Below are 25,472 nucleotides of genomic sequence, written 5' to 3' on the forward strand. Positions count from 1 at the left end.
GGCCGCACATGCGCAGAGATCTTTGTCACCTGCTGGAAATTACAAACGAACAGGGAAGTCAGGCCCTCAAGACTGGATGCTAGGCTGAAAAAATAAAACCAAGCAGTTCACTGATAGTTAGTTGACGTGTCCAGTTGCTTTCTGCGTGCCAAGATGTTTAAAAAACTTAAGCAGAAGATAAACGAGGAGCAGTCGCCGCAGAAGAATGCGCAGACACCACAGCAGCAGGCCCAGGTTAGTTGAGCTAACTTAGCTAATAACATCTGTTTATGTTACGGCAAGGATGTCGGCTCAGAAGCTACCTTTAGTGGTTTCTGATTTAAAGGTAGTCCTCTATGATGTTCCAGTTAAATAACTTAATACGCAGTCAACTTTACTAAACTTAAAATGTTAATGTTAGCACCCGGCTAAGACATTCATTGAGATTAGCTGCTGAATAGGTAGTTAAAACACAACTTGAACTGGTAATTCTTGTTGTCCCAGGTAAAAAAAAAAAACCTATAAGGAGTGAACCATGACTTGTTCTTGGAGAACATACCAGCTTCAAGTTTCATAACACGTTGACAAGTTGGGCGTGACTTTGTTGTGGGATTTGTTTTGGTTGCAGCCTGAAGTCCGCTGGTCTCCCAGGCTGACCGTCAGTAATCCTGCTGCTGTCAGACGCCCCCATTGTCTGATTATGTAGGCTGGCACATTGTCCTGCGTACGATATTTTATTTAAAGATTCATCTGCAGTGGTCTGCAATTCAATTCATGTCACCGTGATTTACCTATTAATTTTATGCATGGATAAAAACACAAAATATTACTGTTTCAAAAAAGTCCCTTGTAGCTCTTAGAAGCTGGCAATTGTCCTGATTCATTTATTAGCTTTTTGTCATAAGTTTTCTGATGATTCACTATTTGAGCAGTCATGTTTAATAGGGAGTGTCTTCAAGGTGAAACACTTCCTTACTGCTAATCACCTTTTACGCCTAAAATCTTTTGGGTCAAATGGTCTTTCAAATCTGTCTTCATAAAAAATGTAATATCCTAAATTATATATATATATATAAAATCATTGGCAAATCCAAGAATGCATGATACATCTGCATTATTTACAGTGTTGACTGTGTTTGTCTGTCTAATATGAAAAGCCGATGTTTGTTGCAGATTTTGGAAGGGGGTGTTTTGGACGTGAAGTGATGCTGTGCAGGATTGTTGGGTGTTTAAATTCTATTGAAAGGGTAGAGAAGTATATAATACTGACAAATATTGGTTATTGGCCATTCTAGTAATATTATTATCGGTTGTCATTATCCTCCCTAGCTAAAACCTATTTTGTTCAACTAAGATGCCTTTTTAAGAAGAATATAATAACATTTTAGTAAAACACTGAAATTATTCTTACCTTCCTACTATGAACAGTTATTGATTATGTTACTATTACCTCATGGCGAAGAGAAAATTAAGTGAGATTACATTTCAAATGTTTTTCACCATCTTATATTGGCCATTATTCCAGCTAACATCACTACTACATGTATTGTGTAGAGAATATAGACCCCTAATTAGAAGATTTCTGAATGGATTCCAGCATCTTTCATAACAAAAAATAAAAACTCAAAAACAGAAAACAGAGCACTTTTGTTACACTTCTTATTTGTATTATTAGGACTGAACCACAGTGGAAAACGACGGTGAAAGATAGGCTTCAGTATAGCGATACAATATACAATACGATACACAATATTCTGCTCACAATACAATATATATCACAATACTCGGCAAACGATATAATTCAATACATTTTTAAGATTTTCTGAAAAACTTGAGGGACACCATGATTTTGGTGACATTTTGTTACTGTTTCATAGACTTGGATTGAATTTATTGAACTGATGGTGTAATACTGGTGTAATAAATATTGTTTTGTTATACATTTGTTATACACTTGCTTTGTTTAAATGTTAATTGTGCAGCTTTGTGTATTTGGTTATGCAGAAAAGGAATCTTTTTTTTGTCATATTCACTTATGTAAATAAATGGATAATCTTTTAGTGTCCATCTGATCTGGGAAAAAACGCTGATCCACGTTGAATCTGACGCAGATAAATGAAGATTTGTGATTGCATATTTGCAATATTGTCTTTAATACAGGTGGGGCTCATGCATTCCCTGTTCTTGCATTTCCCATTTTATGTGACACATTACTGGATTATCTTGTTTTTTTGTGGCTTATAAAGCTAAGATCTTTAAATAGATATTTGTGTAATCAATTTATTTTGCAGTCTGTTTTGCCACTTGTAATGCCCACTGCATGTCTGTAAAACCAGAGTGTCTGGATTATAGGATTTGAAGGTGAACACACTTGAGGTCGATGATGATTAGGAGTGCACTCAGTGCACAGCAGCAGTAGCATATTGATAATATATCAAATCTCTGATCAATAACCTGTTTTTAAAATTAAAGATCCTAAAATCCGATCAATTTGTCCTAACAGATGGGCAGCGGAGAGCGGCGCAGCAGCCAGACACCGCCTTTCCATCATGACGGCTCGCCGTCTCCCAGTGACAGACAGGTGAGTATGGAGCTGCTGTGTGACAGATGTGTTTGTTTGCAATAAATGCACATTGTTTGTGCTTGAGTGGAAACAGCCAGCTTGACCCAGCTTACACACTGATTTTCTTTCTAGTGTCCCTAAAAGTCTCTCATTGGTTTTGCTTGTTGCTACCCCAGTAACGCACTGAGCTCTGCCCATTACTTTGCCAAGAGAAGGTGAACAAAACAGCATATTATTATTATTATTATTATGAATAAATGTAGAACAATATAACCAACATACGGTTTCATTTAGGACAGCAGCCTGTATTTCACAGTGCTCATTAATAATGTATGTTCCTTGCTTTCAGGGTTTTTCTGTTTCTGGTGACTGCTTGTTTTGCTCCAGCAGATATGGGCTAGTCTGTGCAAGTATTTTTAGATAAATCTGAAGCGCTTTGGGATGCAGAGACATTCTGACCATTGCTGCAAAATGATGCAACATATGTTTTGTGTGCCTCCTGACCAGATAAAATATGAATGTTTATTGTCTAAGACTTTATCTTTGTTGCTTGTTCTTTAAAAAAAAAGATGTGACTTGGTCTAAGTAAATTATCTACTTATTAAAGACACACGTGCCACATGATTGGACAGTAACAATGCCTATTTGGTCAATATTCTGTGCATTAGTTTTCATCATTTCATAGGAAATACAGTATTTTGTTTTTGCACCATAGTGTCAGCGTAGAACAGAAAGTTTCTGGAGGCATCGTAACATCTTTTTTTCCATCTCACGTTTCTGTAACACTTTGACATCTTTGTCTCTTTTAGATTGTTTTATTTGGTTTACTGGAAACAGATTTGTCCAAAATTCATGAAATTTTAAAGAGATGTCAAACTGTTGTTCATGACATTGATGTTAATTAAATCTTTCACTTTTCAGTGTTTCAATTTTTTTCCAGTTCATACTGTGTCTCTCACTCTATCTCACTCTGCTTTCTCTCTTCCATCCATTCATCCTTCCCTCTCTTTACCAGCTTACTTTGGACAGACTGGCTAAAATCCCCCCTCCCAGGCCCACCTCAGGGCTACTTCACTTTCATGGTGTTGTTTTTCTCATTGCTCTCTGTGTTCCTCTCCTTTCCCCACCTTTCGTCCCGTTTCTGCACTGACGGGGTCAGATGCTGGCCGGGATGATAGCAGAGCCCGCTTTTCTCTCTGAGTATACTATCTTTGCTCTGGACCATTCAAACCGACCCAAAACGGCCCAGGTAGCCAGTGTGGTGAGTTTGTCCTCACTTCCTGCTTCCTTCTCCTCCTGCTCCTCCTGCTCCTCCTCGTCCTGTCCCGTTCCTTCCTCCCGTCTTCTGCGCGTTTGGGGGACCGCTAGAGGACTGTGGCTCGAGTAGGGACAGCTTGTTCCCTGGTCCTGTTTGCTTTGGATTTAGCATTAAGAAGGCATCTCACACAATAACACGACCCTACATCTAATGGGAGATGTGGTTTATATTGTGGGTTAGATTCTTCTGTGCGTTGTGCCCTGTGTTTGTTCATTGCCCAAATTTGAGTTATCTTAACCTGGTGAAACATGAAATACTGCCTCAGTCTCTTTTGGTAGGCTTAGTTGTTTGTCTTTTAGGCCTCTTAACATCCTGCTATTTTGCCTTGTTCCTTTGCCCCTTCTTTCTACAGGTCTGTTTATTTGGAGAATTAGCATTTTCTGTATAGGTATGAATGTTAAGTTGAGCAGAACTCTTTGAAATAAACAAACCCAGAGCGTTATATTTATCACTTTTATTTAGTGTTAACATTTTGTTTTGTTGTTGTGAATGATTTTAGGAGGAATACAAGCAATTTCATCAACAGAAAACCTTTAGAAGAACTCCTGAGGTTGTTTGAAAAGTTGCTACTAAAATTGATGGGTGCCTTATTTGTAAGATGATCCTCTTCTGTCTGAGTGAGTGTTTAATATTACATGCTTAGTTGGTAGACAAACAGTGTCCAGGATGTGTAAATATGTATAAAGTGCAAATAATGAGCTGGCAGAAAGTTTAGTGTCAGCTGTTGATGAGGACTGCAGTCTAAGTAGAAGACAAGTTTAAAAAAAGTCGCTTTAAAGTGTGACTATTTAAGATAAAGGCCTGTTTTAACTAATGACCAGTATAACAAACTCCTGGTGTAAGTTACGTAGACATATGCTGAGTTTGAAAAATGCCGTTTTGATTTTAAGAGATTTTTGTGCTGCAGCAAATTGAGGTTTGGACATTACGGATGCGCCCATATTTGTTTTTCTTTTTTTTCCAGGCCAGTTTTTTTTTTTTCTTTTTAATCTGGCTTTGATTTGGTAATTTTGACTTTCATCTGATTCTAATTTCTCTTTAATAATATATTTGACAGTAATCAAAGTTAAAAAAGCGTTGCACTCTTCCTGCCTTAAACAGAGTTTAAATGTTCAGTGGTCTTCAGATATTTAGCTCTGCAAACTCTGGGATTTGAACTGTGTTGATAACAACATGACCTGTTGGACTAAACAAAAATAATCTGATTTTAGACTTGATTGATTTCGTGGTGCATTTCTACTTGATCTGCACGGTTCTTTAAGGGAATCAGATTAATTGCACTGAGTAGAAATGCAGCAATCAGGCTTTTACTGAACAACACAAATTTGAAGCCTTGCCTAAGGGATTTTTATTTATAAAAAAAACATTTATGTAATCATTAACAGTTCAACTAAAGACTGTACACCTGACGGGGATTTACTTTGTATTGTGTAGTTTGAAGCCTTGAGGTTTGAGACATTACCTTCAGTTCATCTCATCGTTTCTGTCATATTACAACATTATGTTCCTACATAATGTTGATTTCTAAATCGCTTGCAGTTTATCATGAAATTATTTCACAAGATTTGGTTTTATATTGGGGTTTTCTACATTAATTTTTATTTTTTTTTTTTAAAGTTTGCTCTTACAAACCACACTTGTGACTCAGAGGTTTAGCTTCACAACTACTTTAGATATAGCCACTCTATTAATAAGGATTTCAGCATTTTCCTACCCGATTTAATGATGTGGTGTTTTTTTATTTTTGCTGAAGAAATTAGCTTAGTAAAGTCTTTGTAAGTATTTTTTTCAGTGTACTTTTTGCTGAGTCATTTTCTAGATTTTAACATGAAAAGAAATAGGGAGCAAAAGACTAAAGAGAGAAAAATGAACATTACAAAACTATCTCCAAGTAAACATAAGTGATTGTTTTTGTTTCTCTGTGATCCTGTTTGATATTATATTAAAACTTTGGGTTTTAATTACTAGTTTTGTTGTCCTTGTTTTGCACCAAAAGATTTCTCATAAAGTTCAGATCTGGATTGTTTACATCTTTAACTCCCACAAAGTCTGATCTGCCAACTGAGACAGAAACCTTAAATAAAATGGAGATATCTGGAGTCGTTATATTGTGCCATATAAATTTTGTAAAACAGAAAAATATGCCTCTAAGACATTCCAATCACAAATTACTAACCATCACATGAGAAAACGACTAAAACTAAGCAGAAATCAGGAACAAATGTGTTTATTTGCGCTGTAACCCAGAAGTGAGGGTGTTTTGGAGCTGGACAAGTGAGGAGAAGACTTGCTTTTCTCTGAAGCTGCTGATAACAAGTCGACCAAACCAACTAGGCTGCTAAATATTCACTTACTTCTGTTGTGCGATGTCCTCTTCTAATACAGCTTCACACAGCTCTGCTAAGCATCTTCAATTCAAAAACCGGCCCGACTACTTGACTTTAATTGTTTGTCTGTCCTGAGCTCTTGGCTGTTCTCTATAGTAACTTTTTAACCGTTTTTTTAGTTTCTTGTACAGTAGAGATGCCTTCTTTTGTGTATTTAACCCCTCTGTTTTTCCAAATTGCATGAGGGTACCCATTGCCCCTGCATTGCTCCCAGCAATACTAATATTGCTCCCTTCAGAGTAATCAGGGAGAGCCCTGCTGGGTGTGGATGACTAATTGGCCCAGGATCATTGCCATCACTTCCTCTTCTCTGACCGTCTCTTTATATCCTGCAGAATGCGTCCAGAGGAGCTGCAAGATCTCCCAGAGGCAGCATCAATGGAGATGGAAGTGCTTCTCCTCAGGTATGTTTATGCATCCACTAAGACAGGGGAGTCCAAAGTGCGGCTCAAGGGCCATTTGTGGGCCTTGAAGTGGTTTTGTGCAGCCTTATTCAGGAATAATTAAAATTTGACCAGTGGTTGATGCAAATGCAAACTTTTTTTTTTTAAATCAAGGTATATAACATAATTTTATTAGAATGGAAAATGTAAATGTCTTTTCATAACTAAGCTTTTATAATGAGTAATACCACGTCTATTCATGGATTTTTACTGAGAAGCCTACTCCTCTGGCTTTTATTTAATCAACCAAATTTGGCTAAATATAGAAAGTGTTTTGAAAGAAAGTGACCTAAATATTTTTCTTAAATCAGAATAAATTTGTTTATACAAGCCCAAACAAATAAAAAAACTAAATGAGCTTTGTTTTAATACAAAAAACAACCACTCAAAATCCTTTATAAGTTTTGCATGTCAGCTACAACAACAAAATCGGACTACTACTTGATTTTGTCTATTTGCTTTTGATTCATCTATTTTGGCCCATGTAGCAAAGTATGGACACCCCTGCTCTAAGACTGTCAGCTTATTTCAGAGAATTTGAGGGAACGCTCCCTAGTGTTTTCCCACCTACAGAAGGAGGAGTCGCAGTCATTTGCACAGAAGCTACAGCTGAAAGTTCCCTCAATGGAGTCGCTGATTCGTGGCGGTGCCAATCGGGCGGAAAATCTGTTCCGCTCCTCGTCTAAAGAAAACCTGGTTCGGAGCTCCTCCCGCGAATCACTGACACCTTTAGGAGAAAACGAGCCGTCTGGGGCCCCCGCGTACGATCCGCCCTCGGACATCGAGAGCGAAGCTGAAGAGCCACCAGGAAGCGTGGAGGCTCTTTCTAAAGAGCAGCTGGTGCATCGATTGCTTCAGGTGGAGAGGAGTTTGGGAAAGTACAGAGGGAAATACTCAGAGGTGAGAGACGGGAACGACTTTTTGGAGATTAAAAATCCTACACTGGAAAAACGCAAAATCTTACTAAGGATTTATTTACAGTTTCTTGTTCAAATATCTTAGTTTTGTCTTATTCCAAGTATACTAACACACAACTAACTTTTTAGCACAATGTGGGTTTTTATTTTAAATAAATAGTTTCTTAATTTTGATGAAAAAGTACCAGATATAAGTGATAAAAATCTGCCAAAATGTCTTGCTCCACTGATTATTTCACTTAAAAGTAGTATTTTTTTGCCATCAAAGTTTATGAACTATTGACTTAGAACAAGCTCCTCTATAGTGCTGAAAAGTTGGTTGTAATTTAGTTTTGTCTTATTCCAAATGTACTAAGATATTTGCACTAGAAACAAACCAAAAATACTTTGCAAGGTTTTGTGAGTAAGACCAGCAAATCTAACTTTTTATGCTAATTTCTTTGTCATGTACTGTAGCTTGTTACTGCGTATCGCACAGTGCAGCGAGAAAAAGAGAAAACACAGGTATTTCCAACTGAGAGTATAATAATGGCTCATGTATTGTTTAGAAACTAATCGGATGTTTTGTGTTCTTCTCAGGCCATCCTCAGTCAGAGTCAAGATAAATCGCTGCGCAGGATAGGAGAGCTTCGTGAGGTAACCTTTGTTATGAATAATAGCTGATATCCATTTTAGTTATGAAGGTTGTGTGTGAAATTTAACTTGATGTTTTTTTTCTAGGAGCTTCAAATGGACCAGCAGGCCAAGAAACACCTGCAAGACGAGTTTGATGCTGCGCTGGAGGAGAAGGACCAGATGATCACTGTCCTTCAAACACAGGTCGGTAAAATTAGAATAAATATTTTATGTTGGGATATAACTTCAAAATATTACAGATAGTTTCTTTTCAAAATATTTATTCTTCTGAACAGTCTATATGGAAGCAACTCAATCAAAGAAACTTTTTTTTGGATAAGTAAATGCCTAATTCACATAAAGTTTCTATGATTAAGAGTGAAAATAAAATCTTTTGCTATCCTGGGAGAATTTTGATTATGTTATTTTCCTTCCCTTTAAAAGGTTGCCTTGTTAAAAAAGCGAGTAAAGGGAGTTTCTGATGGTCCGCTGCCCTCTGAGGGTGAAGCCCTTCAGTCTGAAGCGTCTTCAGATTCTACTGCTGCTGCTCAGAGTCCATCGAAAGAACAAGGACTGGAACCAGAGATGCCTGAGGGTCTGTAATTCCTTTCAAAAGTATTCATACCCCTGGAAAATATCACATCACAACTGGAAACTTTGTTGTTTCATTGAGATTACAAAATGTGATATGGTTCTATGGGGATGAATGCTCATGCAGTGTCCTGCAGATTTATCTGTATCTCAATGACTGATGCGTTTGGTTTCTCTGGGCAGTAGAGGGCAACAATGATCCAACCAAACTCATGGAGGCTCTCCAGAAGAGGGTAAAGAGGCAAGAAAACTTGCTGCAGAAGTGCAAAGAAGTGATGCGCACACACAAGGAGCGGAGCGTGCAGCTGAGCAGCGAGAATGAAGCTCTGCAGGAGCAGCTCCAGGAGAGACTTCAGGAGCTGGAGAAAATGAAGGTGGTCACACTAGATTTTAAAGCAGTCTGATGGAAGAGACTACATCACATTGCAGTTAGTTAAACAGTTTTATAAAGTTATTATTGTTATATACTGTATTGTTTAATACTTTAAGTCTGAGCCCTGATATTTAAAATGAGTTTTTGTAAGTAGCTCACATTGGATTTTTATGTCTCTATAAAATGCTGTTTGAATTTAAATGAGGATTTCGCTGCAAATGACCGAGCTGTGTGTGTGTGTGTGTGTTTGAGAAATGAACGTCTGCCAGAGTCTTTTCGGTTCACTGATAATGTCACTCCATTATCTCAGTAACACAGCGGACAGCCGCGGTACTCAGTGTCCAAACATCCAAATTCCCTGGCCGGGCTCCATGGCGAGGGGTCGCGTCATGTCAGCTTGACACAACTGAACTATTGTTTTTATTACACTCAAAAACATCTTTTTTCAGTGGTATGTTTGGCTTCTGTAGCTTGTCCATATCTGCTATGATGCTTTGCTGCATCTGTTAGAAGCAGATGAGCAAACCTTGGCGTCAGACAGCTAGTCAGTGGTCGGATGTTGGTTGAATCTCATTTATTCCCTTCATTTTGTTAACAGGTACACAATCCTCTAAAGCAGCAGAGAAACAGGTCATTAAACAGAACATCTTTTTCAGATTAAAACAGTTTTAGACATCTTTTTCTCAGACATTTAATTTAAAGTGAATGCCTTGTCCAGCTTCAGTCAGTCCAGCTACCCCTGCAGCAACCATCTGTGGTGATTGCTACATGTGGATACTGGGCTATAATTTGGGCTTATTTGTTGGGTTTGCTGGGTTTATGTTAGCTGGTTTGTGGGCGAACCAACCTGGGAGGTGAAAAAAAACATCTTATTTTTGACATTTTCTGACCAAAACCTGTACAGGAAATGAGTCAGAATATCAAATTTGCTATGAATAGACAGGAATGTCATTCTGGTTATGCATGTGCAATGTATTTATCTGAAAATTTGTCGAATGTTTTGTGTTCTCAGGATCTCCACACGACAGAAAAGACGAAGTTGATCACTCAACTGCGGGATGCCAAGAATCTCATTGAGCAACTGGAGCAGGACAAGGTGGGTTAGGAGCTTTTATAGCATCTGTCACGTCTTGATTAAAGGGTTTGTGGGATGTGTTTCTCTGCCCTTGGCTAAAGAGGCAGGACACGGTGAAGCACCACGTTGTTTCTTTTAATCTTTGACCCTAGCTCTGCGGGGTGAAGAGCCACTTAGGAGTTCACTGTGATGGATGAAAGTCAAACACTATTAACAGCTTAAAAGAGGTGTAAAATGCAGACACACTTGATGCATTACAGGTTTTGTATGAGTGCTTGAAACCTTTGAAAATGCTTGAATTTCAATTGAGTGCTTTCAAGATTTGGAAAATGATTGATTTCTGTATGTGGTTATAGTTATTAAAAGTGCTTTATATTCAAACTGCACAAGTGCAATCGAACGTTTGATTAAAATCCTACATTTGGAAAGCAGTTATTTATAAATAATAAAAAGACATTTACACAATTCTCTTATTGTCTCAAGTTAAATCAAGTCCAAACTTCTCTTGTTTTAAGATAGATTTACAAGAATTATTTATATTTTGTAAATTCCAGACATCTTACAACATTTTTTAGAGACTTTTTATAACTTTCTTTGACCAGTGAGGTTTATAGGTTGTGTGTAAGAAAAATTTCAAATGTAAAATTTTGTTATATTTTACTTTACCTTGTCCGTTTTTTAGAACATAGATGCTGTCACAAGCTATTATTAAAGACATTATTAAATTATATCATATATTAGCAAATACACTATATGATGAACATCCTGTGTTCAGGTTTTTCCTGAATGCTGATCGATCAGCCGATTCTGATTTTCACCAGTGCAGATTCTTTATGTATTTGTTTATTTTCTTCTTTATTTTTTGAGTTGCAAGACATTTTTTCAATACAGACCCATTCAATAAACCTGAATATTATTGTAAAGTCTATTTAGTTCATCACATTATGTAGGTTAACTTTACACAGATGGATGTTGGAAGGCCTTTATTTCTGTTAATTATGATGATCTTATACTTACAGTTAATGAGAACATGACATTTAACATTAGTCTTTTATGTCAGACAAATAGAAAGATTTAATACAGAAATGTAGCCTTAGTAAAAAAAAAAAAAGTAAATTTACTAGCTGATTAAGAGTTTTCAATGTTCAAAAGATCTGACAAATTAGCCTCATCGGATATTCTGTTTTATTGAGTGCGACTGTATTTGGTCTTCCAGTCAGGGCAAATTTGGCCAATTTAATAATGGTGGTGCATCTTTACATATTTCTAATTAGTTTTGCATTTTTCTCAGGGAATGGTCATCGCTGAAACCAAGCGGCAGATGCATGAGACTCTTGAAATGAAAGAAGAGGAAGTTGCACAGTTACGTTCCAGACTCCAGCAGGCTGTCGCCCAGAAGGAAGAATTACAAGAGCAGAAAGAAAAGGCTGAGAAATCAGGTTAGTTCAAATCAAGTTTGAAATCCTGCAGCAGAAAAAAAAATCCCACTTCACCTTCAGTAAAGGGTAACAGAGCTGCTTTCTTGCAGCATTTGAAGAGCTTGAACGCGCTCTGGGTGTGGCGCAGAGGGCCGAGGAAGCCAGAAAACAGCTGCAGGTCCAGCTGGAGGAGCAAGTAGCAGAAGTGGAGAGAGCGAGCGAGGAGGAGAGGAAGAGTCTTCAGCAGGAACTCAGCAGAGTGAAACAGGAAGTCGTCATCATCATGAAGGTCAGAAAGTAACTCAATGATTTAATGTTATCCAAAAGAAGTTGTTATAGCACTAACATTACCACTTTTACTCTCATCAGTTGTCAATATTTAAACTATTCCAATATTTTTGTGAAATACTTTGACGGATACATGTTTGTTTTTGTTGCTATTGGTTTCAGAAATCGTCAGAAGAAACTGTGGCTAATTTGGAAAAAACCCACAGTGAAGCTTTAGCTGCTAAAGAAGAAGAAATTAAGGAAAGAATCAGCAAAGCAGTGGTTGGTGCTACCTTCTTCATTCATTCTTGAAGAATATTGTCATAAATGGCCCAAATACAAATCGGCTTTTTTTTTAAATTCTTCTATTTTCCAGGAGCAATGCAAAGATGAGTTTCAGCAGTTGGCAAAGGAACGAGAGCAGCAGGCGTCTCTGGCTCTGGAGGATGCAGAGTTACAGAAGACGGCTATAAGGACAGAAGCTGACAATAAAGTGAAAGAGATGCAGCAGGAGTTGGAGGCTGCAAGAACAGTGAGTTATGGTTTTCCTCTCTATTCAAGCAATTAACTTGATTTTACCTGATAAATATAAGACTCTGAGTTTTATTTGCCAAAATCAAGTAAAATGGAGATAAAATTAAAATCTTAGTCTTTAAAAATGTGATTTATTTCACTCAAGGTTCAATTTAAAAAAAGTAATTTATATTTTCTTTATTTTATCTATCGGACAAAATATTTTTAGATATCTCATAAAAGAACCAATAATTAAATTGATCCTGTTAGTCTTGACTTTTGTCATTTTGTTAGGCTTTAACATTCACATGTCTAGTATTAACAAGCAATAGTTCATTTTCCTCCGTTTTGTTTTTTAATATTTATAATGGCTTTAAATATTTAAAAAAAATACAACATTGATAAAATTAGAAAATAATATAAAAAGCTAAATAAATTAATGCTAGTCATATATAATCTTAATTTTGTGTTTTTGTCACATTTAAGTTTGATTTAAATGTTCAACTTAAAACAAATGAACATTTCATGTATATTATAAAATATTAGTGGTAATTATTTTAACTGTTAAATTCCAAACATTTATATGAAATCAAAAAAAATTTAAATGTAAAAAATAAATACCAAATGTATATGATCAATTTTTTCCCATTTTATTCTATTCTCACATTTTACTATTTGATCTAAAATTTTAGAGTTATTTAAGTTTTTTTTCTTTCATTTTATTTTTCAGCTTGAAATATAATGGCTTAAAAGATTTGATTACATTTAAACTTTATTGTCAGACATTACTAATATAGTTAAATGAATTAAAAACAATTATTACAAATAATATAAACCATAACAAACTGGTATGTAACATATGAAACCAGAACATCAATAAACTCATTACTGTCTTTAAAAATGACAAAAGACACATACTAAATGAAAAAAAGTGCATAGAAATTAAATAGAATTAAATATTTCTACTTAAATTGCTCAGACTCTTTGTTACATTTGTTACTTTTCATGCGATTTCAGAGGATTTTGGAGATGGAGAGCACCGTGAACAAGACCTCACAAGATGAATCCAGTTTATCTCAAGATCTTTGCAGTCAGCTGCAGGAGCTGAAGAGTAACCACAAAGAGCAAATCGCTGCACTAGAAGCAAAACACCAAGAGGAGATGGAAAAGGACAAGGAGGCTCTGATCCATCAGCAAGATGCTGCTTTAGAGGAAGTCAAGGAGAAACACAGAGTGGAAATGGAGACTCTGCTGAAAGAAAAAGAGTCACAGTTCCAGAGTCACGTTGAAGACATGAACCAGAAAATGTTGGAGAAACTGGATGGGAAGCAGGCAGAGCTGGAGGCGCTTTCTGTTGAACTTTCAGAGGTTTTAAGCAGCAGGCAGATTCTGGAGGAGAAACTGGCAGCAGCTGAGGAGACTGCGAAGGTAGCTCAACAAGAATGTGAGCAAAAGCTGCAGGATCAGGTATCAAAGCACAGAGTTGAGCTCGAAGATATCAAACTTGCGCATGAACAGTCTCTTGGAGGTGTAGAAAAAACGTTGAAGCAGGAGCTTAATGCACTAAAAATTGTTCTGAGGGAAAAGGAGAAAGAGGTTGAAGACATTCTTTTTAAAGAGAAAACTGTACAGGAGAAATCACATTCCACTGCACAAAACCTGGAAACCAAGATTAGAGAGGTTGAAGAGCTGCAGCAGAGCTTATTGCAAACTCAGCAAGAAATTATGAGCTTAAAGGAATCTAACACTCAGTTAAACACAACATCCGAGGATCTGGATCAGTGTAGGAAAAGTTTGACAGATCTGAACAGTCAGCTGGAAGTAGCAAACAACCAATGTCAGGAAAAAGAGAAGATGCTCCAAGAAATGAGGATTCAATTAGAAGAAACCAAGCAGGAGCTCTTAGAAAAGAAGAAGGCGTATGTAGTAGAACAGGAAAGAAACCAAGAGGAGCAAAAGTGCCTTAAGAAACAGCTGGATGATGAAAAAGCAGCTCATGAAATCAAACTAAAGAATACTATATCTGAGATGGAAGCAAAGGTGAAAAAACAGGAAACAAAGATGGAGAAGTTCAAGCAGAAGGCCAAAGAAATGCAGGAGAGCTTTAAGAAAAAGCTACAACAGAATGAAGAAAATATGAAAAAGGAACTTGCAAAAAAAGAGGCGGAGCTTCAGCAGAAAGAGCAGCAAGTCCAAGAGAAAATCGTAGAGATGGCTCAGAAGAGTTCGCAGGGCCTCAACAGTGCTATGTCAGAACTGCAGGAAAACCATAAGAAGGAGCTAGAGAAGCTGCTCACAACCCGAACGGAAGAGATGGAGGCGCTGGAGCGTCGCTGGCAGGAGAAACTGGCACAACAGGAGGAAGAACTGACAGAAAAACATTCAGCCATCCTCCAGGAGAAAGCTCAGGAATTGGAGGAAACGTCTCAGCAGCTCAGCAGAAGCCGGGACGAGAACCAGCAATCGTCTCAAGAATTAAAGGACCTAAAGGAAGACCTGGCAATCCGGGAAACCACTGTGCAGAAGCTGCAGGAAGAGCTGAACGAAGCAGCCGTTAAACTCGAAGGTTTGTCTCAGGGAGAAGCGTTGCTGAAGGAGCAAATGGAGTCGACGGAAAGGAACCTGAACCAGGCTCTAAATGAGAGAAACGTCCTTCAAGACCAGCTAAAGACGGCAGAAGAAGAAAGCAGAGTGAGCATGAAGACGCTGTCGGAAAAGTTGAACGAAGCAGAGAAGCAGCTGGAAGCATTGGAAAGCTCCAGATTGACAGACACTAAAGATCTGGAGAGTAAAATTGAGCAAACCTCCACACAACTACAAGCCAAGGAAGCTGAATTCCAGCAGCAATTAAATATAATCCTCGACCAAATGGAGCGTTACTGTAAGGAGGTTCAGTCTAAAATGGAGTCTTCTTCTGATGAACTCGAACACCGCGTTGAATGTCGCGTGAAAGAGCTGAACGGTAGACTGCTGTGTAGTCAGGAGAACGTGGGGCGCTTACAGAGCATTTTCCACACTAAGTTGGGAAGAATTTGCACTTTAGAGGAGAATCTCCTCCAGCACACAGAGGAGAACAAGAATCTATGCATTTCATTAGAACAGACGACTGCTCAGGTAGATGTTCACATGGAGCATATCAAAGCCTTAACACAAGAGAGGGAGAACAGCTCTCTTTCAATCACCGAACAGCTTCAGAAAATACAGGAGCTGAACGAAACCAACAGAATCATGTCGGAAAGTTTGAAAGCCAATGAGCTTCTTGTTGCCGACTTGAAAAATCAGCTTGTAAGTAGCATGGAAGACAAGGAGGAAGCCATAAATAAGCTGAAGCAGCAGCATGAAGAGGAGAGACGAGAGGAAATGGAGAGGTTAGAGCAGGAGAGGAAACGGGCGGAGGCGAAGGGCAACCAGGACGAAGACACGATTAAGTCCCTGCAGATGAGGCTGGAAGAGCTGGAGAAAGAAATCTCAGAGAAGAACGAATCTCTGCAGAAGTTGGTGGCGAGCGTTGACAATCAGTCCATCAGCAAGTCTGAGATGGACCAGGTGCTGAGTGAAAAAGAGCAGAAAGTCAGTGACCTTGCCTCAGAGCTCGACGGCTGCATCGGCCGTCTCTCGGAGCTGCAGGAGCGCTTTGAGGGGAAGACAAAAGAGTGCGAGCGTCTCGCCTCGGAGCTGAAACAGCAGCACATCAGCAGTGAAAGCCAAAAGAAAGAGCTAGTGGAGCAGCTGCACCAGATCCAGATGCAGCGCAATCAGAGCAGCGATGTGGAACAAGAGCTGGGGGAAAAGCTGAGCTCCCTCCAGGAGGAGAACGCAAAGTGTAAACTTGCGCTTGAAAGTCAAAGGGAGGAATTTGAAAGAATGAAAGACGAGATTAACAAGAGCAAAGAGGAGAGTCTCAAAGCGACTGAAGAGAGGTTATCTGCAGAGAGCACTCGGAAGATATCAGAGCTGAAGAAGAAAGCTGAGCAGAAAATTAGTCAGATCAGAAAACAGCTGACGGCTGAACTCGAGGGAAAAGAGGAGACGGTTAAATCTCTCCAGACTAGCCTGGAGGAAAACAGGAGCAGCGAAACTTTGTGCAAAAAGCAAATAGAAACATTAGAGGAGAAAACAAAATCACTCGAAGAAGCTCTTATGAAGCTTAAAGAAGAGCAGGAGAACAAGCTGCAGCAGATTGTGAGTAATGAGAGGCTAGAGAAAGAAAGATGTTTAGAAGAGCAAAGAGTCGCATATGAAGACAAGCTGATGTCTCTCCAGAAGGAGGCGGCACAACAGGTGGAGAACCGAGAAACTGAAACAACGCTGCAAGAACTCCAGGCAAAGCTAAAGGAAGTGGAGGAGCAAAAGGAAAACCTCCTTTCAGAAATAAACCGTCTGAAAGCAGAAATCAGTGAAAAAGATGCCCAGCTCACTCAGAGACCAGTGACTCCTCCGTACAAGGTCCAGCATTCGTCAGAACTGGAGGTGAAGGTGGAGCGTAGCAGTGTGCAGCAAACTATGAGTGTGATGGAAAACGAGGCAAATCACTCTCCTATGCAAGAAGCAGAGGACATCGATGATGACTCTTTGCAAACTCTTAAAGACAAAGTGAGCCAGATGAAGAACGAGAAGGAGGAGATCCAGAGGGATTTCTCCAGGCTGCAGAAAGACATGAGGCAGCTGAGGAAGGAGCATGAACATGACCTGGAGTATGTGAAGAAAGAGCTGCTGGAGGAGAACGAGAAAAGGCTACAGTAAGATTTTAATGCATCATTATAAACAATATGTGCAGGGATGCAGTATTTTATGATGTTAATCTGGATTCATTTTTATATAGACTGGAGCTGGAAGATTTGGAAATGAAGCACAACTCTGCTATAAAGCAACTAATGAGGGAGTTCAACACACAAATGGCTCTGAAAGAGAAAGAGCTCGACTCCTCTGTGAAAGAGACAATAGGTGAGATAAATTAAATTACCTTTCCTGTCTACTAGCTCAAATGGCAAATTCAAGATCGGATCTAAAGAAATATTTTAGAAATGGAAATCAAAAATACAATGTTCCATTGTGCATGGGGGAAATGTTTTCATTTCCGTTGCCTAGCAGTAAATTAGCAAATACACCCTGCTCTATTTTGTATCCAGTCACGGTGATGACAACTTTCATTTTAAAATTGCACATAAGTACACATCTAAGGATCCTCAGTGAAAACCTGTTTATATATTCTGAACTCTGTGGTGGAGAAAACATGTTTAAAATTGATCCATTAATTCATGTTTGGTTTTGTAAGGTGGAGATGGGACTCTGTATGAAACACTTTATTAACCAGTCAGAAACATGAAAAAAACACAATCAGAACTGTCAGATGACTTTATTACACTGTTAAAGTAACTCAGAAATACTCCAAATAGTTTTGATGTATTTGCTCTCTTTCCTTCTTATGGATAACTTATAAGGGATGGGAAGCACGTGTTTTGCTTTTAGCACACAAGTTTGTGGTGAATTTGTATCCTAAAGAGAACGATGTACAACTTCAAATATTAGATAAGGTATTAACATACATGGGGAAATCCTTTCAAAAACCTTATGTTGTAGCAGAAGGACTTTCAGTATTCAAGATGCCTCATGGACTGACTAGTACATTATTGGGAGAGAATGGAAAAGAAAAAATTTCTCCCTGGTCTTCTAGAGGGGTTCATACAGACTAAAGCTAAAGTTGAAAGGTAATTATCTCTGACTTCTTCTGCTGTTTCCTCAGCCAAGGCCCAGGCCGTTGAGGCTGAACTCATCAGCAGCCATCGAGATGAAGCCAGCCAGCTGAAGAAGCTCATTTCTCAGAAGGAAGACGATTTGCAAAGAACTGTGCAGAAATATGAGCAGGTAATACAGGTGAGTTGAATCAAAATAAGATGTGTTCTTAAAGGCCACATCTTATTTATTTTTTTGTTTATTTCATTTATCTGCAGTTTAAAAATGAACATGCCACATCTTACCATAAACAAAAGTTGTTATATAGAATCTTATATAGTTTAATACAGAAGCAACTATTAGGTGGGCTGATATAGTTGAGATGACACACAGGAAGTGTTTCTTTCATTTATTTATTTATGTGATTGCTTTTAGAATCGCGAGGAGGAGATGGGAGACAGAGTGTGGCAGGTTCAGAAACAGCTGGAAGAGCTCCAGTCACGCTGCGAAAGCGCCTCAGAGGTAAAGCCCTGTCTCAAACAGCTGCGTCACAGTCTGCTGCTGCATTTGGGGCATTTTTAGTTTCACAGAAACGTTCTTTGCTGCAGCCAATATGGTGCATTATGTATACACCTCTGGGGGTTCAGGCAGAGATAAAATTTCTATAGTAATGCTGTTCAACTCATAAGTCACTTCTCCTAGCTGCCATAAACAGCAGAGGTCACATAAAGTTCTCATATTCTCAGCTTTCCTTTGGGATAAGACCAGAGTCTGAAATAAGCATTGGCAGTTCTGAGTGACGGACGAAGCACCCATCCAGGTTAATGTGCATTTCAGTCATCATCCCTATTTTTCTCTGGGTTAAGTCTTGAAGTCAGGGACAACTGTGCTGGATGGTTTTCTTTGAGTAGCATCTTGTGGCCGCTCTCCGAAGGCCGCCCGATGCTGTGAGACTGTGTTCGAGTCACTCAGGAATGCTCTCCTCATGAAACGGAGCCTGGGAGGCAGCAATCTCTGTTCTCAATTATCATCACAAGAGCTGCTTCCATAGGTTCAAATTTATACTGCAGTGGTGCTCAGACACGCAAACTGGAAGGAGTCCAATTATGGCTCCGCAGAAATGCCTCCAGGTGCTACTAGAGGGTTTTATTCCTTTCACAAACGTTTGTAGAAAAATAAACACAAAGTGTTTTACTGCTCTGACTGCTGCATTTTTCCCAGATGAGGTAATAACTTAATGGGGGACTCTGTGGCATTATCTCCATGCAGACCTTGCTTTCTCCTTTATTCATCTTTACCTACAGACATCCATTATGAATCCAGAATTTGTTCTCCAAATGACAAAGGATGGATGATTGATGTGTATTAATTATTTTTTCCACTCAACCATTCATCCATTTATCTTCCCACCAAAGTATTTATTCATCTGTATTTCTATCATTGAATGATTTCCTTGACTTTATTGAATGCTTGCATCCTTCTTGCCCACATTAAAGAAAGTTAACCAAGTTCTTGTGATCTATATTTGAATGCTCTTCTGAACCATAAAACCCATCTTGTTGGTTTTATTTTAGAATTGTGCTCAGAATTGTTTTATTTGTCAGCGTTTATTTTGTCTAGTCCACATGTAACTGGATATCTGGGAAAATTGATTAATTTTTATGTGTCTAATGTCACTAAAAAGGATTTACAAACTCTGACCAAAGTTGAGATATGAGGAAACTTTGTGTTTGCATGTCTACATGAAAAGTCAGAGTTCATTAGTTTGAGAGAAATAACGCCCCACATACTTGCTTAGAAAATATTCCTAATTATGATCTTTTTTGTGTTTTTAATAACTGTATATGCAGTTATCCTGTTTAAAAGTAGTTCAACCTATTTATCTGTCCACACAAATGAACATCCTGCTGCCATGTTTAATTCCTAACAGGAAGTTTAGTTGTTTTGAAGCAATTTTATTGTCTGTCTGGTTTTACCTTTCCGCTACGCTGCCCCCTATGGGTTTGGCATGTTTAAATCAACAATCAGATGCATATTTGTGAGGGTTCATGTGGACGAAAGATATTTGTTTTTATAAAGACCCAGCTCTGTGTGTACACAAAGGTTATAAATGGGGGAAAAACTCACCAAAATCTTTTTGTATTTTTCAATAAAGGCGACCCCTGAGGATCTGAAGGTATGTATGTTGCTTTAATAATTCCAATGAGTCATTAAAAGCAATATTATTATAATACAAAACTTAAGTGTCTTATTTTTTTTTCTCGCGTATTAGTACGGGCATTTATCTTCTGTCCCTTTGATTGCAGGCTCAGCTCGCTGAGAAGACGACTCTTCTGAGCGAGGCTCGGCTGAAGGAGCAGGAGTTTGTTGAGAGAGTAAGTGACAGAGCCTCCGTTTGATAACCCAAGAGCAGTGCGTGTTCCCAGAAACCTGCTGCCTCTGGCAGAAACAGTCACTGCCCTCCTGCTGCATCGATTCTAATTGCGCAACACATCTGTTTACATTTGGTTTAACCTTATAAACAATCAGAGCAACACCTCCCACAGGTTTCATTTTTCAGCAAACTACCCCTAAGGATGGCCATTAAATCCATGTATCCCATTTAATAGGAAAAGTGCAACAACTTCACCCACGGAGATCAGAATGTAATGCGTCCATGCTTGTGTCTTTATGCTTGTTAGATTCACTCTCTTGAAGACAAGATCAAATTTCTCCACCGCAGCCCTGTTGTAACTCATCTTGGTGGGACATACAAAGGTAATTTTGCATTAACACTTTGTTCTGCTTCTACAGGTTTACATTCACTCAACTTTAGCATGAATGTCATATTTATTTTGACTTTTAAGGATGCATTTAATCTTTCCCAAGGGAAATCAATGACATAAAACAACTTGATGGAATTTTAGATCCATGCTACTGAATTAAATATGTCATGCTTCAAATTAAACTTCCAACATTTAGGTCTTTTCCTGTGGATCGTATTGTTAAAACCTTAAAATGACCTGGAACAAAGTTTGTAGGTATCTACAAAATATTTTTAATAACATGTTAACAAGATAAGCAGAAACCGTAGAACAACAAAACTCATTTATGTGCTTTTTTCCCCCTAAATAAAGTGCTAAACAATTATAATTTTAGAGAAAATGAATACATTTTTTTAAGGTAGAGTTGGGAAACTACAACTCAAAAACAAAATTAAATTTCAAAAGAGAAGCTAAAATATCAATCTACCATGCTATTAATCTAACACCACTACTGACTTAGACCAATTAGACAAAATTTAAGACTTGTGCTTAACATAGTTTAAGGCCTTAATTTTAAACGAGTAATTATAAGACTTTTTAAGGATCCGCAGACATCCTGCCAAGGTTGTAGTAACTGCCACAAAATAAGTCTCTTTGTGAGATATCTGATGGTTGACGGTAACACAGTTGTAAATGAGGTTTAATTGCAAATGAGGTTTCGATCCAGTTCAGAATTGCAGCCGAGAAGTCCATATAAGCTGAGGGACCGCAGTGTTCTTATCATAAACCCAATCGCATTTGCAGACATTGAGTGAGGTCTTCTGGTGCAATAAAGAAAATCTGCTGCCAGGGATTTTAGGGGTGGTGAAGAAGCCACCTTTTTACCGTAATGGGTTTTGCAGACTGCTCAACTTTACTGCTATTCACTGACTTCTTAAATCCTCCCTTCTTAGAAAACAAGTTATATCTAACATACTTTAGTTTTTGTTTGGAGGAATTACATCTGTGAAGCTTGCTTTTATTCTGCTAGATCTATGTTTAGTTTGCTTAAAGCGCCTAAAGTTGTGGTTTTATGTTGATGATGTGAAGGCTGTTGATAGCTGGTTTCAAATAGATGTGTTTGGCCGGGTAGTCGCCTCACAGAGGGCAGGAAAAGGTCAAGAGGACAAAGGCTACAGGATTTATTGGTGGCCCTTTAATCCATGTCAGAGATCAAAGAGATGTTTGGATGCCTCCTTCTCATTGACTCTTCTTTTAGAAAAGCAGGGACATTTATTAAACTCTGAATGATAATTACACTTGAGCAGAAAGCACGTAGGTTATTCTCATCTAGCTTTTGGTGAGAAAAGCTGCAACCTAAGTGCTACCAGCTCCTTCCAGACCGTAAACGTAGCTGTTCCCATACTGTTTGTAGCTTTGGGGAGAGAATTAAAGCAGTGACTGCTCTCATCATGTGGTTTTAAAGTTCTCACGCTGAGACTCAATTATTTCCTGTTCCTGAGGTAAAGTTGAACCAGTACCTGTCCGTGCACTGGTTCTGTCTGCAGGTATAGTTGCAAAATAAATGCACAAATGACCACCACTTTAAAAGCTAGAAGAAAAATAGAAACTGCCCAGCAATGCTCTGTTATTCTGCTGCCGTTTCTTTTTTTGTGTGTGTGTGTGTGTGTTTATCTATATGGTGCAATAACTTAATGGAAAGCTAATAGGAAATGTGTTTAATTTATAAAGCTTGCAGTTAGAACTTCAGTGGTGTTTACAAAAGAGGAAACATTTTCTTTCTTGCTACAGATCCTGGGATAAATACCTCAGATTCTCTGTCGGAGTCTACAGAGATGGAGTACCTGAGGAAGGTGCTGTTTGAATACATGATGGGACGGGAAACAAAAGTAAGCTTTTCTTTATTTCATGAGTTATTTTACTCCCACAGATAATAAAAAAAAGAGTTGAACACCCAGACAGACTTGTATCACAGAAATGGAAAAAGACGTGATCATATTAAAGTCATTTCGGTGAATCAAGCAGTGATTCATTGCTGCAGCTGTTGTTACTGGTTGTTAAGATCCAGCTGACTGAATTGATGTATGGTTCAACAAATTTAAATTTATGCACAAAATTCAAACAAATTGCAAAACAGCTTCAAAGCAGAGGCACTGGTTGATAGAATCACATTGCATGTTTGATATTTGCCTTTCTGTTTTGCCATATCCGCCAGCTTTAATGCTTTTTAAGGGATTTTATGTGAAGTTGAATTAAAATTATGTGATTTTCAACTTTTTTCACTAAACATTTTAAGTGTGTTTAATGACTCATTTTAAGTGTGTTTAGTTATTGTAGATATTATCATTTCATTAATGTCTGCATATATTTAGCAGTACATCTTTGCACAAATTGAGTCTGACATTTCTGCTCATTCTACTTAATTTTTCTACTTAAACCGGCTCAAGCCCAGTCAGAAGGAGATGTAACATCTCTAGGTGTACGTTTAGGGTCACTGTCATGCTAAAAGAGAAAACTCTTCCCCCAGGTCCAAGTCTTTTGCCTTTCAGTAGATTTACTTCCCAGAATGCTTGTATGTAAAACTCCATCAATCTTCTCACCTTTCAGTGACAAGAGAGTCACCACAACATAATCACTGTTTGTCTTCCACCACACAGCATTCTGCCTCTCCTTCTGAAGCAAATTAGCTCCACTGGATTTCACTTAGGGTACCAGAGTAAAGGGGGATAAATATATGCACTCTGCATTTTTCAGAAAATGTATTTGTAAAACATGGGGTATGAATGCTTTTTTTCAGGACTTGCATCCGTGAACATGCTTGCGAATAAAATCTGCGACAAACGTTACAAGTGACCCACATTAAGATTGTATTTAACCTTTTGTGTCAGATCCTGAATAATAATCATTGGTTTCTTGTTTTTGTTTTTTTATTTTCTGGTTGACTGTTTTTAACACTTCTCAGGATTTGATTTAAATTGCAAAACTTTGTTGGTTTTAGGAAATCAACTAATAAACGGAAGCTATGTTGCAGAGGGATTTAACCGAGTCACTGCTCTCTAAGGCCGTTAACAACACGTCACACAAACTTGTTTTGTTTCTAATCTAGTTTCTGATAACAGTGATCTCTTTAACCATCAGCTCTGTCGACAGGGTCCTAAACTCTGCAGGATTTTCTCTGCTTCTCAACAAATACATTTTATAGGAACATGGCAGACCTCCCTGTGTGGAGGATGTCATGCAGGCAGCCTGCAAGCACATGCATCCTGCATGACGCAGATTTGCCATTTAAAGCCATGCTGGCCTTGTTTAGAGCTGGTGGAGCGGTTGGATTCAGGCACTGCTGTTTCTGATTATCGCCTGCGTTTATAGGGAAACGCACACTCTGTGGCAGAAGGACCTGAAGTTGATTATAGAGATTATTTTCATTCTTCTTCCTTTGCCTTACTGGGATTTAATTGTTTCAGAGGAACTATAATAGGGTTTTGTGATGTGTCAAAGGTAGCAGTGACTACATTGTGGTGTTTTCAGTGGGATAAAGAGCTTTGTTGCTCCTTTCATCTGCAGACTATGGCCAAAGTGATTACCTCCATGCTTAAGTTTCCTCCAGACCAAGCGCAAAAAGTTTTGGATAAAGAAGACTCCAAACCTGTTGTAAGTATCCCATCAGTACAACTTGATTCTGTAGCTCTAATCTGGATTTTTATTGATAATTCATTTCATATTTGCTCCTCCACAGCCGTGGCTACGATGAGATTCTGTTGGATTTGGGAACTTCATTATGAACATCTGCTGCTGAAGGGGAAGACTGCCATGGATTATTTGAAGTCCTTCCCAATGTATCATGTCTTTTTATGTGTGTGTGTGTGTGGGCGTGGGTGTGTGCGTGCGTGGGTGTGTGTGTGTGTGTGTTGCGTGTTTGTGAGCACGCTGGTGTACATCAGTGTGTGTGAAAATCTATAAAGTTATGAGGGAATAGAAACACAAATCTTCCGTAATCCACTTCTACTTCAAGATTAAGTTAAAATTCTGTTTTAAATAATGTTTTTGGGTTATTTTAGGATGTGTTTATATAAAGAAAGGCTTGTGCAATAAATAATATCAAACACTAATGCTGACAGTCACTTGATTTATATGTTCCTGTGTAGTTCCTTCGTCTGATTGGCTTCCTTTGTAAAGCTCTAAACGACCCTTTAACTGTGCACTGTACCACATGAAGACTGGCCTTTGGACCCGGTTTGTTCAATGCAGCATATTTTATGCTTTATATTTTGACACTGACTGAGACATTTCAAAACTACACAAAATGTAAATTGTAAAGAAATAAAAGACTGTAACATAGAGCCATGACTTTGAGGTTAACAAATTAAATGTTATCTACAAATCAGATTTTGTCCCTTCTTTTTCATGTTTTCTAATGTACAGTGGTAGAAATAGCTAATATTGGTGTGTTTATATATTTTTAAAGCATTCTGACAAAGTAGTACTTAAAAGAAAAAGACAGCTGGAACATGGAGATTACAGAAAGTCTGGGTTTATTCTTTTTTCCCCCTATTCCACTAAAGGTTTGGACATAAATTCACACCAAGAAGATGAAGT

The 25,472-nt window shown here is 38.3% G+C and overlaps 1 protein-coding gene across 5 annotated transcripts; it reads left to right on the forward strand.

Moving 5' to 3' along the window:
* golga4 (golgin A4) lies at positions 1-25,260 on the forward strand. 5 transcript variants are annotated; one of them, XM_044137176.1, is made up of 25 exons: positions 10-234; positions 2,483-2,560; positions 3,702-3,803; positions 6,583-6,651; positions 7,264-7,590; positions 8,064-8,111; positions 8,187-8,243; positions 8,328-8,426; positions 8,667-8,817; positions 8,997-9,187; positions 10,199-10,282; positions 11,553-11,700; positions 11,790-11,968; positions 12,130-12,228; positions 12,323-12,478; positions 13,477-17,198; positions 17,282-17,403; positions 18,203-18,324; positions 18,568-18,654; positions 20,288-20,308; positions 20,439-20,507; positions 20,814-20,889; positions 22,668-22,765; positions 24,441-24,527; positions 24,613-25,260. In XM_044137176.1, the coding sequence occupies exons 1-25, from the start codon at positions 154-156 to the stop codon at positions 24,625-24,627; spliced, it is 6,288 nt and encodes a 2,095-aa protein (XP_043993111.1). In that variant the 5' UTR covers positions 10-153; the 3' UTR covers positions 24,628-25,260. The 5 variants fall into 5 exon arrangements, with proteins under 5 accessions (XP_043993114.1, XP_043993111.1, XP_043993109.1 ...); XM_044137174.1 differs by having other exon boundaries at positions 11-234; positions 18,203-18,333; XM_044137175.1 differs by having other exon boundaries at positions 11-234; positions 9,000-9,187; positions 18,203-18,333.
* The last annotated feature ends 212 nt before the right edge of the window (positions 25,261-25,472 follow it).

The sequence above is a fragment of the Gambusia affinis genome, linkage group LG13, assembly GCF_019740435.1.
Source record: "Gambusia affinis linkage group LG13, SWU_Gaff_1.0, whole genome shotgun sequence".
Classification (NCBI taxonomy): Eukaryota; Metazoa; Chordata; class Actinopteri; order Cyprinodontiformes; family Poeciliidae; genus Gambusia; species Gambusia affinis.